At 39.9% G+C, this 16,964-nt stretch overlaps 1 protein-coding gene and 1 long non-coding RNA gene across 4 annotated transcripts in view; one reads left to right on the top strand and one right to left on the bottom strand.

Annotated features, from left to right (window-relative positions):
- The window catches only part of LOC122550530, a 41,728-nt gene extending 38,699 nt beyond the window's left edge, over positions 1-3,029 (top strand). The window contains exon 4 of the long non-coding RNA XR_006311871.1: positions 2,629-3,029. This is a non-coding gene — a long non-coding RNA (uncharacterized LOC122550530). The remainder of the gene's footprint in view (positions 1-2,628) is intronic.
- lmo7a (LIM domain 7a) overlaps positions 1-16,964 on the bottom strand; it is a 225,001-nt gene that overhangs the window by 144,637 nt on the left and 63,400 nt on the right. For all 3 annotated transcript variants that reach the window (XM_043691398.1, XM_043691399.1, XM_043691397.1), the window contains exon 4: positions 6,905-6,974. In XM_043691398.1, coding sequence (XP_043547333.1) covers positions 6,905-6,974 — 70 coding nt within the window. The remainder of the gene's footprint in view (positions 1-6,904; positions 6,975-16,964) is intronic.

Genomic DNA, 16,964 nt, shown 5'->3' with positions numbered 1-16,964 from the left:
AAACACTACTTCCAAACAGACACCAAATTAAACTGCTCTGGATTTACCACTATCATATTTTAGGCGTGCATTTTCTTCAATATATCCACAGGAGATCCAGGAGTAATGATTCATCATCATGACACTAAAGACAAAACCAGGGTATTCCTAGATAGTAACAAGGGGAGAAAAACACAGGGTGCTACTGGAATCTCCAGGAGTGAGTGAAAATTAACATTTTCTTAGAAAGCCAAATTGGTTAATATTTCCTACTAAAAAAGCTTTTTTCTTAGATTTAGAACGATCATGTTGGCCCTTAAGGGAGAATGGTCACTAGAATATGTAAAACATCTTTAATGCTGGAATAGTTGCAGAAAGGGTTTACTTATAAGGTGGATGGTCAGAACAGGTATTGCTTGTGGCTATCAACTGTCACAAGACTGTAAGGGACAACCATTTTAATTAAGAGCATTTTTCCTAGTGTCTATACTTCAAAAGTACTTAATTAGCCATGAAGAACTTCAACACATTTACTGGTCATGAATACAAGTCTTTTTATTTTACAAGGAATTCAAAAGATACAAATAATTTAAATTGCTGCATTTAAGTGAATCCCATTTTCCATGCCAGAAACCAACTCTTTTATATACTCTGTTCATCCACAAATGATATTCTTGCACTAGTCAGCCTCAATTTTTATCCACACAAATAAAATGTATTTTTCCCACATCTCCAATTGCACATCAACAGAATTACTTGCCAGCTGATTTCAAAGAGTAGTTAGAAATCAGTCATACTGTTGTGGATCTGGAGATATGCAAGTCAGACAGGTTGAAAATTGCAGACTTCCTTTCCTAAAGGCTATTAGGTTCAGTTGTTACATGATCACCAATATAATAATTTTGAATTTGGTAAATTTAAACTCCAGAATTTTCCATGTACCATGGTCAGATTCAAACCAGTGCCCCTAAAACATTAATCCTGGCACTCTGACCCATTGTCAATACGACTAATGCCACAGCCTCCCTTTACCACTAAATATTTGGAGCTAAGGGTTCAAATAGGCATTACAAGACAGATTGCCAAGGTGTACAGGAGTTTAGGATACAGCTACTCAGTGTCAGATAATATTTCAAAATAGCAATCGCTTCTTGCATTTCACATTTGTGCTCAAAGAAGTTCACTTTCATTTATGGAAGGATGAGAGAATTCAATTTCTATGTTAACAGCTACAATGTTATATAAAAGTTGCAATGTCTAAATGCTGTTCAAGCACAAATCCATCAAAAGGTGAGATCTCTGTCTGATTAGTAAAAGTGCTACACTAAGATCGATGCTGATTAATGAGTTGGAGCAAGGAAATATGAATGAGCAAGCACAGAAATTCTCAGAGCATTTAGCTGGTACAATCAAAGGTCTGGTGGATCCACCCCACACAGATGCATTTGATCAAAGCATAACATTTTGGATGGCATTCACAATCGTGTCGTTAACATAACAGGTTAGAAATTCATTTAGTTTCCCACACCCCTACATATTTTACTGACCACAGATACAGCAGTCATCAAAGAGGTCATAAATTCAAAACCTACCATCGCAATTTGAAAGACTTAAAATTCTGAGTCATGTTTAAATTGCTGTATTCCAGTTAGTTTTTAGCTATGTGTAGTGATCTTCTTCAATCAACTGGAAAATAATTTTTGAACGGTGTCTATTATAACACTGACCCCAATTCATATCTCTCGACATCATTCCAGACTCCAGCAACCCTATATGTTGAATCGCTCATGACTTGAGTGAAAGCCAAGAACGTTCCAGATGTCAATGATTTCCAGTCACAAAAAAAAGTGTCTGTAACCTATTTTTCCCTTTTTAAACTCCAGTTGAAGTGTAGTAAATAGCAACTTCAAGACATAGCCAAGTGTGAGCCTCACTAATGAGGTACAGACCAGAACTGAAACCAGGAACCTTCTGCTCCGTATAACATAACATCTTAACATGGGGCAGAAATAAATCCTGATCATCACTATGCAAAATATTTGCTTTGTTTGTACACACCAACACCTGGCAACACTTGTTGTAGGGAGGGAAAACCACTGCACATACCTCAGAGATAATTCAATTCAACAGGCTCAGAGGGGAGGAGTAGGAAAATATGGTAATGAATGTGAAAAATAAAGGCAGTGCCCACAAGCAAACCTTTTTGAATTTTGCTCTTTGCATCTCAGGCATCAATAGCATTTCTAAAATGCAAAAGAGCCTGCTCGAGTTATACAAACAAAAAAATGCTAGAAATTCTTAGCAGGTCAAGCTGAATCAGTAGAGTGGGTAACAAATACATCTCAGTTCATCACCCTTTCACCAGGGCCTGGAGCGAGTTGAGATGTAACATGCTTTAGGCAAGAGGACAGCCAGGGAAACAGGGGCAGAGAGAAATGAGAGGGTAGCAAGGCAGAAAGGACAATTGGGAATGGGAGAGGTAGGGCAGGAGAGATCAAAGACAAAAGGCAAATGGTACAAGTCAAACAAAGTGATAATCAGACAAGTCACAAAATCAGTCAAGATGATGTGTAAACACAGTTTTCTTTTAAAAAAGGGAAATTACTGACAAGCACAAAATATTTGACCATCTTTAACCATTCAAAACAGGTTGGATCCATTCTGAAATCTGCAGCCAATCTGGTGTAAGTACATCCACAGTATTGCTAGAAAGAGGAATAATGTTATGTATTGGGAGGACAATTTGCAGGTGATCTTTCTACACATCTGATGCCCTTGTTCTCCAGTGTGCAGATTTGAAAGGTGCTGTTGAAGGAACCTGGGAGAGTTGCTGCAGAGCAACATTTAGATGTCTTACTTCAGATTTTCAGCGTCCAGAGCGCATGACCTTTTCCATTAATGTCTGAGTTGTTATTGTGTATAATAAACCCTGAAAACCATGCAAATGTCTCAATATGTAATAGTTTCAAAACATATATAGGAGGAATGGTCCTCCAAGCCTGCTCCACCATTCAACAATTTTTGGACAATCCTCTGTTTAAGCTCCACTTTCCTACTAGCTCCCCATATCACAATTCTTTGAGACACAAAATATAGTCTTGATTGCACTTGCCAATAAAGCAATCTTGGGTAGAGAACTGAGATGTTTTTACTCATTGAGTAAAGACATTTCTTATCCCAGTCCCAAACGATAAATAGTTTATTCTGGAATTGTATCCTGCTTGTTCTATATTCCCCCAGCCAGCCAGAGAAGCAAACTACCAATGCTCATCCTGTCAATTCCCTTCAGCACTTGGTGTTTTTATGAGATCAGCTCTCATTGTTCGAAATTCCAGAGAGATGCTCAACTTTCTCAACCTTTCAAGGAACCCCTGGAAGTTAGTTTATACAACAGACAATGAGCACACTAATTTGACCAGAAAAGGTGAATCAAAAACACTCTGCCAACCAGTTTGAAACATACATGGGAGGAAGAGAAAAAATAGCCAAAGAGGACTTGGCAAGTTATGTTGCAGCTGTACGGGATATTTGATAGGCCACTGTTGGAATATTGCATACAATTTGGGTCACCTTCCTATCTGAAGGATGTTGTGAAACTTTAAAGGGCTCAGAAAAGATTTACAAGAATTTTGCCAAGGTTGGAGGATTTGAGCTACAGAGAGAGGCTGAATAGGCTGGGGCCGTTTTCCCTGGAGCATCAGAGGATGAAGGATGACTTTTGGAGGTTTATAAAATCATGAGGGATGTGGGTAAGTTAAATAAACAAAGTCTTGTCCCTGGGATGGGCGAGTCCAGAACTAGAGGGCATAGGTTTAGGGTGAGAGGGGAAAGATATAAAAATAATTTAAGGGGCAACTTTTTCCACGCAGACGGTGGTGCGTGTATGGAACGAGCTGCCAGAGGAAGTGGTGGAGGCTGGTACAATTGCAACATTTAAGAGGCATTTGGAAGGGTATATGAATAGGAAGGATTTGGAGGGATATGGGCCAGGTGCTGGGAAATGGGACTAGATTAGGATATCTGGTCGGCATGGAAAAGTTGGACCGAAAGGACTGTTTCTGTGTTGTACATCTAAGACTCTGAAATGCAGGAACCTCACAAACATCTTGCAAAATGATGCAATGAAGAAACTCAAACCAAAATTTACAGTTTGAATGGTAATATAATTATCCCATGTCAGAAACAAGTACTTGTTCTTACCTAAAGCTCAAGACAATTTTCAGTAGCAGCTTTAGGCTAATAGTGACAATCATGGATTTGTATTAGTTATATTCAAGAGTGGGTATTAAATAACAAACATCTATTTAAAATCAAAAAGGGAAATTATGAGCAATTGTTGCAACTAGTTTTGCACCTCCCTCCACACATGTAGGAAGATCCTTAACATGGTACCACATTTAAATTCCAGATGTACTGGAGTCAGACTAACCAATAAAACATATTTGATCTGATTGCTGTCTAAGAATGGAAAATAATAAATTCAAAATTTATTAGAAACAGTAAGCTTCCAATGTACAGTGCAGGAAATTTAAAGGTTTGCTAGCCTCTTTCTTCATCCCACAACTCTCTAGAAAAAATAAATAATATTTCAGAGATCTAAGGTATATTATTATTATGATGACATGGGGTAAACCCCTCTGCTAATTTAAAACTCTCAACACAAAAGATTTATCCCATGCAGTAATCTGTTAAAATTCGATAGGTCAAGAACTACTTGAAAGTAAAAATTAACAACTTTATTTCTTAAAGTATAAGAGAAAATGATTAGCTAATTATTTACAACTCCTTCCTCTAAACTATCTTTTACTTTCCCCTCTACAATACTAGTCTGACTTACAAAACAACCTTATCTCAAAGCCAAGCAGCTTTTGGTTCTTTTGTGGATCTTCCTGTGTCGTCGTCTTAGGGATTCTGCTTCACAGGTTACTGATCAATAAAGGTACTTTTAAGAAAATTATTTGTCTGGCTGACTTTTCACATATGATAAGCTGGGTGATTCTCCTCTCAACTGTTCAATTTTCCCCGGTCTTATACCCCCAAAGTATTGGATTGGGTCATGGGCTTTTAAGATTGCCAATATACTAAGTTCAAACTGGATTGGAATTTGGTATTTTTCGATGTATACAGGGGAACCTCAATTACCCAAATGCCAATTATCCAAAGGAGATAGAGGTCCCGATAGTAATGTTACATCAAAGAAGTGTTTCCAACACTGATCGTGTCTTTTGTTTAGTGATTAAACAGGCACCATCTCCAAATGACTGACCTCCCGCCCTTCCTCTCTCCCCACACTTTCCCTGGAGTTCTACACAGGGGTGTACCCTAACCACCCCCTTCCCCGGAATAATCTCTCTGACATTGTCCTGTACAGGGCAAACCTGGAACCTGTCAAAAAGTTGCAGTAAAAAGTTGTGTGTGGCTGTGTGCATGCACGCATACTATTTGGAGACTTACCGTATAAAGGCAGCTGCAGTCTGGTTGTTGGTGTCCAGCCCGGCTCTTCGGGAGAGGAGATGGGTGTGGACGGGGGTGAGGGGGAGGCAGGGCGGGGACAGGGTTGAACTGGGTTGGGGGGGGGGGGGGGGTGTGGTGCTGGGTGGCAGAGGGCGGTATTGGGAGGAGGGTGTCACACAAATGTATGCTGCTGCTAGTCTCCTGAATGGGGAGCAGACTTTAAAACTCCGAGCCCCAGAGGAAAGGCATTTAAATCTAATTTCCGAATAATCGATTATCCGAACGAAATAGTGCCCACCCATCACATTCAGATAATCGAGTTTCCACTGTAATTTAAATTGATTGTAGTTCGGTTGCTTTTAACTCTTAAGGTACAGTACACCCACAGCTTCACAACATTACCACCAGGCCATGGGGATCTGAAATTAAGAACTAGTACCCTTATTGCTCTTCAGAGCAGGTTTCATGGCAAAACAATGTGGAAATAGGGCATTTAACCCATCAAGCCTGCTTCACCATTCCAGATTGTGAATCATCATCTTCAAGGCCATGTTCCCATTCTACCTCCACATCCCTTGATGGCATTATGTCTTTAGAAATCTATTTCTGTCTTGAATATGCTCAATTACTGAGCTTCTACAGCTCTCAGAGCATTATAATTATTCATTATCCTTAGTGATGGAATTCCTCACTTCAGTCCAAAATTGTTTGCCTATTATTCTAAAAGTGCGTCCAAATTGTAAACCCCAACAGCAATAAAAGTGTGGGTATTTTCTGATCTACTCTCTCTACCCCTTCAAAATTAAAAACACAAACCAACACACCAATCTTAATGAGATCAGCCCTCATTCTTCTAAACTCGAGGGAATGAAGGTTAAGTTCTCTCAGTCTGGCCTCAGAACTCTGCAATCCCAGAAATCAGTATGTTTAACCTCTGTTGCATATTCTTTGGCAAACAGTCTTCCCTGGGCAAAGGGAACGAAAACTGCACACAGTGTGCCAGGTACAGTCTCACTCGCTGAGGTTGAAGCAAGTCACATTTATTTCTGTACTCAAATTGTCTCGTGATAAAGGTTGATATTGAATTTGTTTTACTAAGTTTGCTGGATGTGCTTGCTAACTTCCAGTAACCCATGACAAAGGACATCCAGGTCCCTTTGGACATGAATACTTCCCAATCTCTCATCATTTCAGAATTACACTGCAACTCTGTTCTTCCAACGTATTCACATCACTTTCCATCTGCCCTGCTCCGACCCACTCATTCAGGCTCTCCGAATCCCCTTGAAGCCTTTTGGATCCTCCTCACAACATACAAGCCCACTTAGTTGGCATTCTCTACCAACTTGGGAAAGTTACATCTGAGACCCACATCCAAATCATTGGGAAAGACTGTAAGTACCTGGTCCCCAAGTATAATTATATGATTTACTAGAAAACGGAGAAATTATTTCAACAGTGTTCAACTTACCAGACCAGCTATCGGTGTGGACAGGCGGTTGATCTTTTTACTGACACCTGGTTTTATCTTGTTAACTAGTCTGGGAAAAAGAGAAAAACAAGTAGTTACTTGTCCGTAATTACTTGCACATTCAGCAAAATTACAAATGGCATGGTTGTATTAGAAATGGACTGCTTTGTTTCAGTATGTACAAAAGTTAAATTAGTTACAATCACACTGAATATGAAGCAAACACTGTTTCATAGAGATTACAAAGATTAATTTTAATGCACTTCACTGAAATATCAAACAGATAAGACCATACATTAGCAACAGAAGCAAAATAGTATTTAAACAGAGAACCCTAGTTTATGCTTGATCATGATTACTGGAGTATTAAAGTAATCGCAAAATTAAAATAACCGTTTGTGGTGAAGGTGCAGTCTCAAAACAAAGCTAGACTTTCATTACCTGTCTGGCTTACAGTACCTTAATGTTTATGTACCAACATTGACATTACCTACAAGTGGCAATTTGGATGGCAAAACATAAAGACAGGTTACAATAACTGATGTAAATAGGAAACAATTGCGGGATGCCACAACTGGCACAGAAAAGAATCTAAATTGTGCCACTGCATTTGACAGTAGTGGACAAGGTAAATTGGCTGAGTCAGCTTTATAATAAAAACTAGTCACAAGTGCAAACATACAGCCCACCCAGAAATCAAGATCAATACCAAGCAGCTTACGAAGGAAGCAACAACAATTGAACAACAATACGTCAAACTGTTGTTACAACTGAGATGGGAGGAGCTTACTGACTTGCTCTACTTCCACTGATCCAAGGGTCCCAGCATAAATCCAACGCCCCCTCTCCCCCCGTTTCTTATCTGGTTAATGTTCGATTAAAAGTAAAGATACCTATGAACCAGGATTCTCTACTGAACACAAAATTACCTTATAAGCAAACCTTATTCAATGACAATGCAAAACAGGTTTAATATGCAAGTATTAAAACGTACACCAGTCTAAAAACCCGAAACATATGCACAAATACACACATACACCACACAAAGGAAAAAATAAATGAATTTCTCTGTGGAGATTCACTTTGGTGGAAAAACACTGCCAATAAGTCTTAGATCTTGAAGGTTAAAGAAAATGGAAGTGTGTGAGTTGCTCAGTGAGACATTCTGGTGCAAAAAGATGATGTCGACAAACACAAATTATTGGGGTTATTGGCAATGCAGCTTACTCAGGAAAGAAAAATATCTAGCATTCATCTGGTTATTCTTCAACCTGAGCACCATCAAATGCTCAGACTCAAACAGCTCCTTCCCTTCCCAGGCTGGCAAACTAAAAAAATCCAAAACATACATCCTCCAAAACAGAAGCTGCAACCTGATCATCAGAAACACAGCTATAAGTGGGGTGGGGTGGGGGGCTCCTAAACAAGCAGTTGTCACAAGACAGGACTTTTGGGTATTGCCTAGTTTAAAAAAAGTTTCATTGTCCATTCACAGTCCTCATTACAATGAAACCCAGATACTCTCAACCCTTCAAACTCCACAAGTCCACAAAAATTATTAAAAATGAAACTACAATAACATTGTAGAATATAAATAGGTTGAAAGATGACATGATGGATGCATTGTTCCAAGAATGATGGCAGTTTCACATTAGAACTTTCTGACAACTCCTGGTGGCAATCTCAAGACAATCTGGCAATGCACCAACTGCTTGACAAGGTTGCTCTGTGGGATTGCCTATCTGGTTCGACGGAAAACGTGAATGAACAAAACTCTGGCAGATGATCACTTTCTTCAGAGTGAAAAGAGGCTTCTATTGTTTCCATTCAGTTTCACATAGGCAATTTAATGCTGGACAGCAACAGGATAGAATTTAGCAAAGGGCAAGGGGACTATATAGAAATGAATGCCTCTGTTTAAATAAAACACAGATGGAAGCCTTCCATGCAAGTCAACATTAACCAATTAATAACTAATCAGGCAATCCAGTTGAACAGTTCAGGCAAAGTGTGGAAAACAGTTGCGAACATAATCCAAGGTGCTTTGTATTCCAGTTTAGGAAGGTAGTTATCTACTCTCAACATGCCACAGGTACCTATACCCATGAAAAGCTGCAGCAACAATAGTACACACTAATCTAAATGTAGTAACTAAAAAAAAAGATGTTCTGACAAAAGCGCAGCTTGACCAGAAGCACTAATGCTGCTTCTCTCCAGAGATGCTGCCTGTACTGCTAAGTACTTCTATTTTTTCCACCCCAATTCCCTGCAGTAGCTTGCTTTTGCAAGGAACACACACTTCAGAGTCCAGAATGAATGCGACAAAAGGACTAACTATGACCACTCCAGTAACGTTCTTTATCATATCCCAAAGTTGAGCACACATGCAGTTGGATTTACTTACGATGTTGGAACACGTCATGAACATTTTTTTTGCCATCATTGGATTAAATCGCCTAATAAATGAGCACATGCACAGGTAATTTTTCCATCAGTTTGACTCCAAAGCTTTGAATAGTGTCTTCTCTAACAGCAGTATAGTTCATGACAGGATGGGGAGATGCCGGTGTTAGATAGGGGTGGACAAAGTCAGAACTCACAAGATACTACATTATAGTCCAATAGATTTACTTAAAAATCACAAGCACTAAGAGTGCTGCTCCTTCGTCAAGGGAAGTACTCTGAAAGCTTGTAATTTTAAGTGCACTACAACCTAATGTTCTGACTTCTGACCTAGTTTATGCCATAAAGTAAGGTGCTGGAAAAGCACAGCCAGTCAGACAACATTGAGGAGCAGGACAGTCAACGTTTCAAGCATAGGCTCTTCATCAGGAATGCTGATAAAGAGCTAATGCTCGAAACATCAACTGTCCTGCTCCTTGATGTTGCCTGACCAGCTGTGCTTTTCCAGCACCATATTTTTATCTCTGATCTCCAGCATCTGCGGTCCTCACTTCCTCTTAGTTTATGACTTGTAATGGAAATGGCAATCTAAAAGCAGCAATGCATGATTGAAAGAAGAGACCAACGTCTTCTCCCCTGGATATTGAGGGAGGGATGAGACTGACACAGAAACCATTAGGCGATGCATGCAAGCAAGCAAGCTAGTTAATTTAATTAAACTTGTGAGCAACAGTATTAAGTATTCGTTCTGGAGTTTGTCAGGGTATTACATTTTCGGATAAGTAGGTCAGATTCATTACTGAGGCAATTTATTTTTGCATTTCACCAAAAATCACCAGATAGTTACGATACACACGAGTTCTTGGAATCAAAACTCCAGAAGCATCCTCGAAAGGTATAATTTGCTAATTTTATTGCATGTCAAAAGAAAATTTCTCACTTCAGAGGCAGATGGAGCATAAAAGCAAAAAAATGTCACTGTAACAAAATGACAAAAAGTGCTTTTGACCAAATTCTACTTTGTCAGCAGACTTAATGGGTCAAATACCCACTTTGTGCAATGTATAGATTCAATATTACAGGGATAGTGAGGTGTGAAATGCACTGGTGTTCAGTCAGTCAGTCACAAGCAGATTGAATGGCAGGAGAGCCTCAATGGGATTAATGGCCTTTTCCTGTTGTCAAGTTTCTAAAAGTAAATTGACAGTTTACAGCACACTGTTAACAACCCAGTATCTGACATCCTTGTTGGGAGATTGGAGAGTATATCCATTCACTGTAGACTCAATGTCGTAATTGCCTCCAAGTACAGATACCTTGCACCTTCTCAGCAAAACAACCTATGCCTTCCACTGATTATTAACAAACAAGATGAACCAGATGTGTCACGCAGACTCTGGAACAGGTAACCAGACTCCTCCACCAACACACCCCAACCCCTCCACTCCACATTTCATTTACCCTAAATCTGACTTTTAATAGCTGTACCTTTCAGTACCCTGATCAGTTATCAATGGATCGGTAAGAATATCTAAAGTCAAGGGCAATTGTTTCTTCATCCATCATTAAGTAATTAAGTGAAGGGTTCTTGTGACAATGGTAATGCCACTACCTCAGAGCTAGGAGTCCTGGACTCAAGTCCCACCTGCTGCAGAGGTTCCAAGATGTTATGATGTGCAAGTTGATTAGAAAAGTATCGAAGCAATTAAGTGAGATATAGAGACACTGGCAAAGACTGCCTGAAGCCAATTTTGTACCTTGTCATAAGGATCAGAAAGCTCAACACAGATTGGCCCAAACACCACCCTCCCCAATGCTATTTGGATGTTCTTCACAGATGCCCCCAGACTTGCTGAGCTTCTCCAATGTTTTGTTTGTTGCAGATTTCCAGCATCCACAATATTACATCTTTATTATAGATTGACACAATATCTCTGGAAATGAAGATTCACTACCAGTACAATTAATGACCCGGTGATTTTGGAAAAATAACATCCAAATGTCATAATAGTTTTAGATTACATTACAGCGTGGAAACAGGCCCTTCGGCCCAACAAGTCCACACCGACCCGCCGAAGCGCAACCCACCCATACCCCTACATTTACCCCTTACCTAACACTACGGGCAATTTAGCATGGCCAATTCACCTGACCCTGCACATCTTTGTGACTGTGGGAGGAAACCAGAGCACCCGGAGGAAACCCACGCAGACACGGGGAGAACGTGCAAACTCCACACAGTCAGTCGCCTGAGGCGGGAATTGAACCCGGGTCTCTGGCGCTGTGAGGCAGCAGTGCTAACCACTATGCCACCGTGCCGCCCAATAAAATATTAAAAGAATTTTCAGAAGTTCCAAAGGCAAATGCTCAGCATCTCCAAAGTGCTCTGTTTCATATTTCCAGCATCTGCAGTATTTTGACAACATTAGCTGCTCCAAAGATGGCCATGGTTATGCAAGACAGTTCATATCTGAGTCGCCCAGATTAACCAGCATGCACACTTATTGTTCAGTATTCAAAATTAAAAATTACACAACACCAGGTCATGGTTCAACAGGTTTAATTGGAAGCACTAGTTTTCGGAGCACTCCCGTTCAAAGGGAAGACTGCGGAGACTTTAAAAATCATTGTACCCATGAAGATAGGCACATACTGCTCTGCTTGTGACAACAGTAGCATAAGCCCAGAGCAATTGAGCGTGCAAAAAAATACACAACATAAAAATCATATTCAGCTTTTAAATGATAACTTTGGAAATCTTAGCAATTACATGCCAAGCCTCTCCCATTTCTCTTTGGAATCCTCGGGTTGTGTGAAATAGTGTAAAGAAATGTGTGATTAAAATGTTGCAAAAACTGTCTGGTAACAGATTTGCTTTAAAATTTAATATTTCTAAAAAAAAAATCCCAGATTGACAATATCCTACCACTGACTAAACAATGAAGTCAAATTGAGGTTGAAGGATATTGAAGTTGATTTATGTTAAACTTCACTGATAAGATTATCAAATTTTCTATTCCATCAACATTTAGTCACTTTGTGAATCAATCCGAATCAAGGTACGCAGATGTTTCCACAGATACAGTCCTTCATTCAACAAAGGACAGGTCTCTTGAATCAGGCAGAAGTTTCTTTCACGATGGACAGATTTTGCTTGTAATGGTTACTTCCTTTACAATACAGTTACCATGCAGTCAATAAGTTGAAGAATCTTTGGTTTAGGCAGCGTTAGTACTGCAACAGGAGAAGGAACACCCGAGGCAGAGTTTACAAGGTCATCCAGAGCTTTTAGAACAATTGGGTAAGCCTCCTGTACTAAAAAGACTACCCAAACAAGACAGCCAAGTTGGCTGATACCAGTGAAGCTGATCAGGACAAGTAAGTAGGTCTAAACTCAAAAGGGGACTCCATTCAAAAGGCCACCTTTTATGACTGTGTCCTCATTTCATGTAAGCCTTTGGTGTAAAAGGTCAAAAGCATGATATTTCTGAGTTTTGGAGCTCAAGAGGTAGTACCACTGTTGTGCCAATAGTGTCACACGGATAGGTGGAATAACAGATGTTGACTAAATGGTCATCGAGTGGTACTATCAGGTTGCCACTGCAGAGAACTATGCTAACTCTGACTCATTGGGGCATGAAGCATTGAGTAGATCATGGTCCATGCCCAGGCAGGGCGTAGCAGATTATTCATCCTCTCTTGAGCTGCCAATGGGAGATCTCCACAGCCACTTCAGTCCAAGCTGCCCTGGTCAGTCAGGAAGGCCTTATTACAGCCCCCAAGGAAACAAATTTCCATTCACTTCTGGACAGCTCTCAGAAGAACCTCTAAGGTGGAACACTTTAGTGTGGTGCCACTGTTTGCCTGGTATCTGACATTGAGGGGTAGCTGGGCAGAGGGCGAGTGATGTTCCTGGGTTAAAGAGAGTTTCCAATTTCCTGTCTGTAAAGTTTGGTATTCAGTATTGTGCAAGAAAAGCTAGCACAATGCTCTCACATGCCAACTACATCCTCCCCAAACCATTGCACTTTCTGCTGAAATCTGGCTGTTCAAAGTTATGAAAAAGATAAAAATGGTATTACAACTGTGTTTGAGGGAGCCTTGGATAGAATCAATTCTTAAACAGAGAGCTCCCTTTTTTTGCCAAAAAAAAACGCTAGAATGGCAACACGCACGAGTCTGAAAGTCCCTGGAAAATCCGACTCAATGTTTCCACTAACTTCGGGAGATCTCAAACTAAGGGACATTGTGCTGATTTTGCAACTTCCATTTAAAACAGAAATATGAAAGAATTTCCTGAGTGTATTGGATGTCTGGAATTCTCTATCCCAGAGAATAGTGCAGGTTAGATCACTGAAAGTATCTGAAGAGGATTTAGATAGATTTTCAAAAGGGGAAGTGCAAGTCTAGGAGATTGAACGAACGTTGTTGAGAAATGAGTAACAGATGCATTTAAGGAGAAGCAAGACAACAAAGAGGAGACTAGAGGGGCAGCACAGTGGCTCAGTGGCTAACCCCGCTGCCTTATAGCACTCGGGACACTGGTTCGATTCCACCCTTGGTGATTGAGCAAACCTAACATAGACATTCTGCCAGTGTCTGTTTGGGTTTCCTCCCACAGTCCAAACATATGCAATTTCGGTAGGTTGGCCATGCTAAATTACCCATAGTGCATTGTGGGCACAATGAGCCAAATGGTCTGCTTCCACTGAGGGATTCTATCAGTCTAGAGGATGAGAAAGATAGATTAAAATGAGGAAAGAAAGGAGACAGCTTGAATGGAGCTTAAACACCAGCAGAGTTGAAATGAATGGTCTATTTGTGCTGTATATCACATGTAATGACTGGACTTCACACCCACCTAAGCTTGTCTGCTATTGAATCTTTTCTTTATGCCTTTATCACAATTGGACTTGGTTATTCTAGCACAGTCTCAGCTACCTTCCCTCATTCTCACAAGCTTGCAATCATCCAAAACTCTACTGCCAGGGTCCAAGCTGGTACCAAGTCCCATTCAACTATCACCCCTGTACTCACTGACCTGCACAGAGTCCTAGCCAACAAACAACTTTATAATTCTTATCCAGTCCCTATTGACCAGAGGACATTGTTCAACAACTGTTCAAATTCCACAATGCAGTAAGGTTTTTAAAACAGAAGTTACATTCATGCTATCTTTTTTAAAAAAGTTAGGAAATAACTATCAAAGTTATTCTTTTAAAAGAATCATTACAATACAAAACTTTATAAAAATGGCTACATCTTGCAACACTGGAAAAGCCAGGAGAGGAAGAGATATTGTGGTCAACATTACACATCCCAAGTTTAAAATCCTCTTTGTTGCAGGAAACTACAAACTCATGATTCAATCTAACACCTGTCAGAGTATTAAAAGACATCCCAAAGGAGGGACAATGAAACAGCTAGCTAAGCCTAGAAGAGGCAATCTACATGCTGCTATTTGACATTCTTTGGATGTGATACATTTGGATTCCAAGAAGCCTTCTAATATAGAGTCATACAGCACAGAAACCCCTTCAGTCCAACCAGCCCATACCGACCATAATCCCAAACTAAACTAATCCCCATATCCCTCCAAACATTTCTTATTCATGTACTCATTCAAATGATTTTTAAACATTGTAACTGTATCCAAATTTACATCAAGAAATTCATTCCACCCACGAACCACTCCGTGTTTTAAAAAAACCAGCCCTTGTGTCCTTTTTAAAATCTCTCCTCTCACCTCAAAAATATGCCCCCATATTTTGAAATCCCTCACCCTGAGAAAGAGGCACCTGCCATTCATCTTATCTGTACCCCTCATGATTTTATAAATTTTATAAAACTGAAGTCAGACATCAACCTTCCAAGCTCCAGTGTAAAAAAAGTCTATCCAGCCTTTTGTTATAACTCCAACTCGCCTCAAACCACTCCCCCAACCTCCTTTACATTCTTCTTTATCAACGACATTTGCTGAACCAAATGATGCTACATAAAGCCCAGAAAGTGCGCCCAGAAAGTGCGCAGGCACAGAATAGACATCTTTTCTGATAATTATCTGAACCAGAGAAAACAAAACAAAGGGGAAACTATGATCAAGAAAGCAAGGAACTACAAAGTTGAATGCTACAGAGATTAATGCTAGGATTATCCACAATTAATTTCAAAAATGCACCCAAACAGCATTTTCTCTATAACAAGAAAAAAGGTGGCGATGGATATGAAGCCATATACATTTGTCAACATAGCAAACAATGAGGGTGGGAACGTTTTAAAACAAGTAACAAATATCAAAAAAAGGGACCATATAGACTAGTCAGATGACATAAAATGACAAATGGTACAATGCACTGCAACAGATTGAAGGACATAGATGGACAGTGTGCAAACAAATGACAAGCCACAAAACAGAACACAAGACTGATTGTAGGAATAGGTTTAAAGTTCATCAAAAGCAGTAGCATTTTGTGCAGAAATAAATAGGATAGTAAGACACAAATAGTGAACTCTTTATCCAGACACAATACAATTCTCAGGGAAGGCTAAAATTATGTTCAATCTGTACATCTGGAGTACTGTGTATCAAATTCTGACCACCGTACCAAAACAAGAATATTAAGCAATTCAAGACATTGGAGAAAAAGGAAAAATCACACCAAATTAACTTAGCACACCTGAGCAATGAAAAAATGTAAAGAGCTTGAATTGCTCACTCAAGAGCATAGGAGGAAGGATGAATTTAAGCTGCTGTACTACTTTATATATAAACTGCAAACTCAAAGCCAAGGAAACAGATTGAAGAAGAGAGACAAGTAGCACAGTTCTGATTTTAACTAGTTCATGCAAAGTATAACTAAACATGTCATCAAGTGGATTTCTAAAAGAGGCAGACAGTCTGGAAAATTTGAAGGGGGAGGTGAGTGATTCAGAAATATTAGCCTTTGAGGGCATTCAGATGGGCTGTAGTCTTTTCAATTCCTGTAAATATTCCCACATTTGGGGATTTAAAATTCATATGATTAAGCTCCTAATGAGCCAAATTACATCAGCATTTTACACTGGGTGGTATCGAGAAGCCAGGGTTAGAGAGATTTAATTTCATAAACAAACATATGCTCCACTATCAACAATAGACTATAACTATGTTGCATGCGTCATAAATGGTCAACCAGGTCCACTCCCCTGCTGGCTTGTGTCTCCTCCACTTTGCTGCTACATTAGCAGGCATCACAATCTGTCTTTGCTGATTTTAACAGGCTGACTCAGATAGAACACCTTCTCCACTCCAACACTGACCCACAAAAGCCTGATCTCCAATTGTCTATTACCCCTGACTTTAGACTCTTGCTTGACCAGTGCAGTGGTCAAGTGGTCAGTGTACAGTGACCCCTTTACATTAAAAGCAAAAAAGGACACATGAATGAGTCCGTACAATCAAAATGAAGTTGGAAACTAGAACATTCCGAGTCTCATGGACAACTCCAGCAGCGAGACACCTGAATGTTGCATGGCTAGCACAGCCCAGAAAATTCAGCACTTAGTAAAGCATATGAAATGGAAATGTGTTGCTGGAAAAGCGCAGCAGGTCAGGCAGCATCTAGGGAACAGGAGAATCGACGTTTCGGGCATTAGCCCTTCTTCATTCCTGAAGAAG

Source organism: Chiloscyllium plagiosum, chromosome 6 (assembly GCF_004010195.1).
Source record: "Chiloscyllium plagiosum isolate BGI_BamShark_2017 chromosome 6, ASM401019v2, whole genome shotgun sequence".
Classification (NCBI taxonomy): domain Eukaryota; kingdom Metazoa; phylum Chordata; class Chondrichthyes; order Orectolobiformes; family Hemiscylliidae; genus Chiloscyllium; species Chiloscyllium plagiosum.
This window is presented reverse-complemented; position numbering and strand designations above follow the sequence as displayed.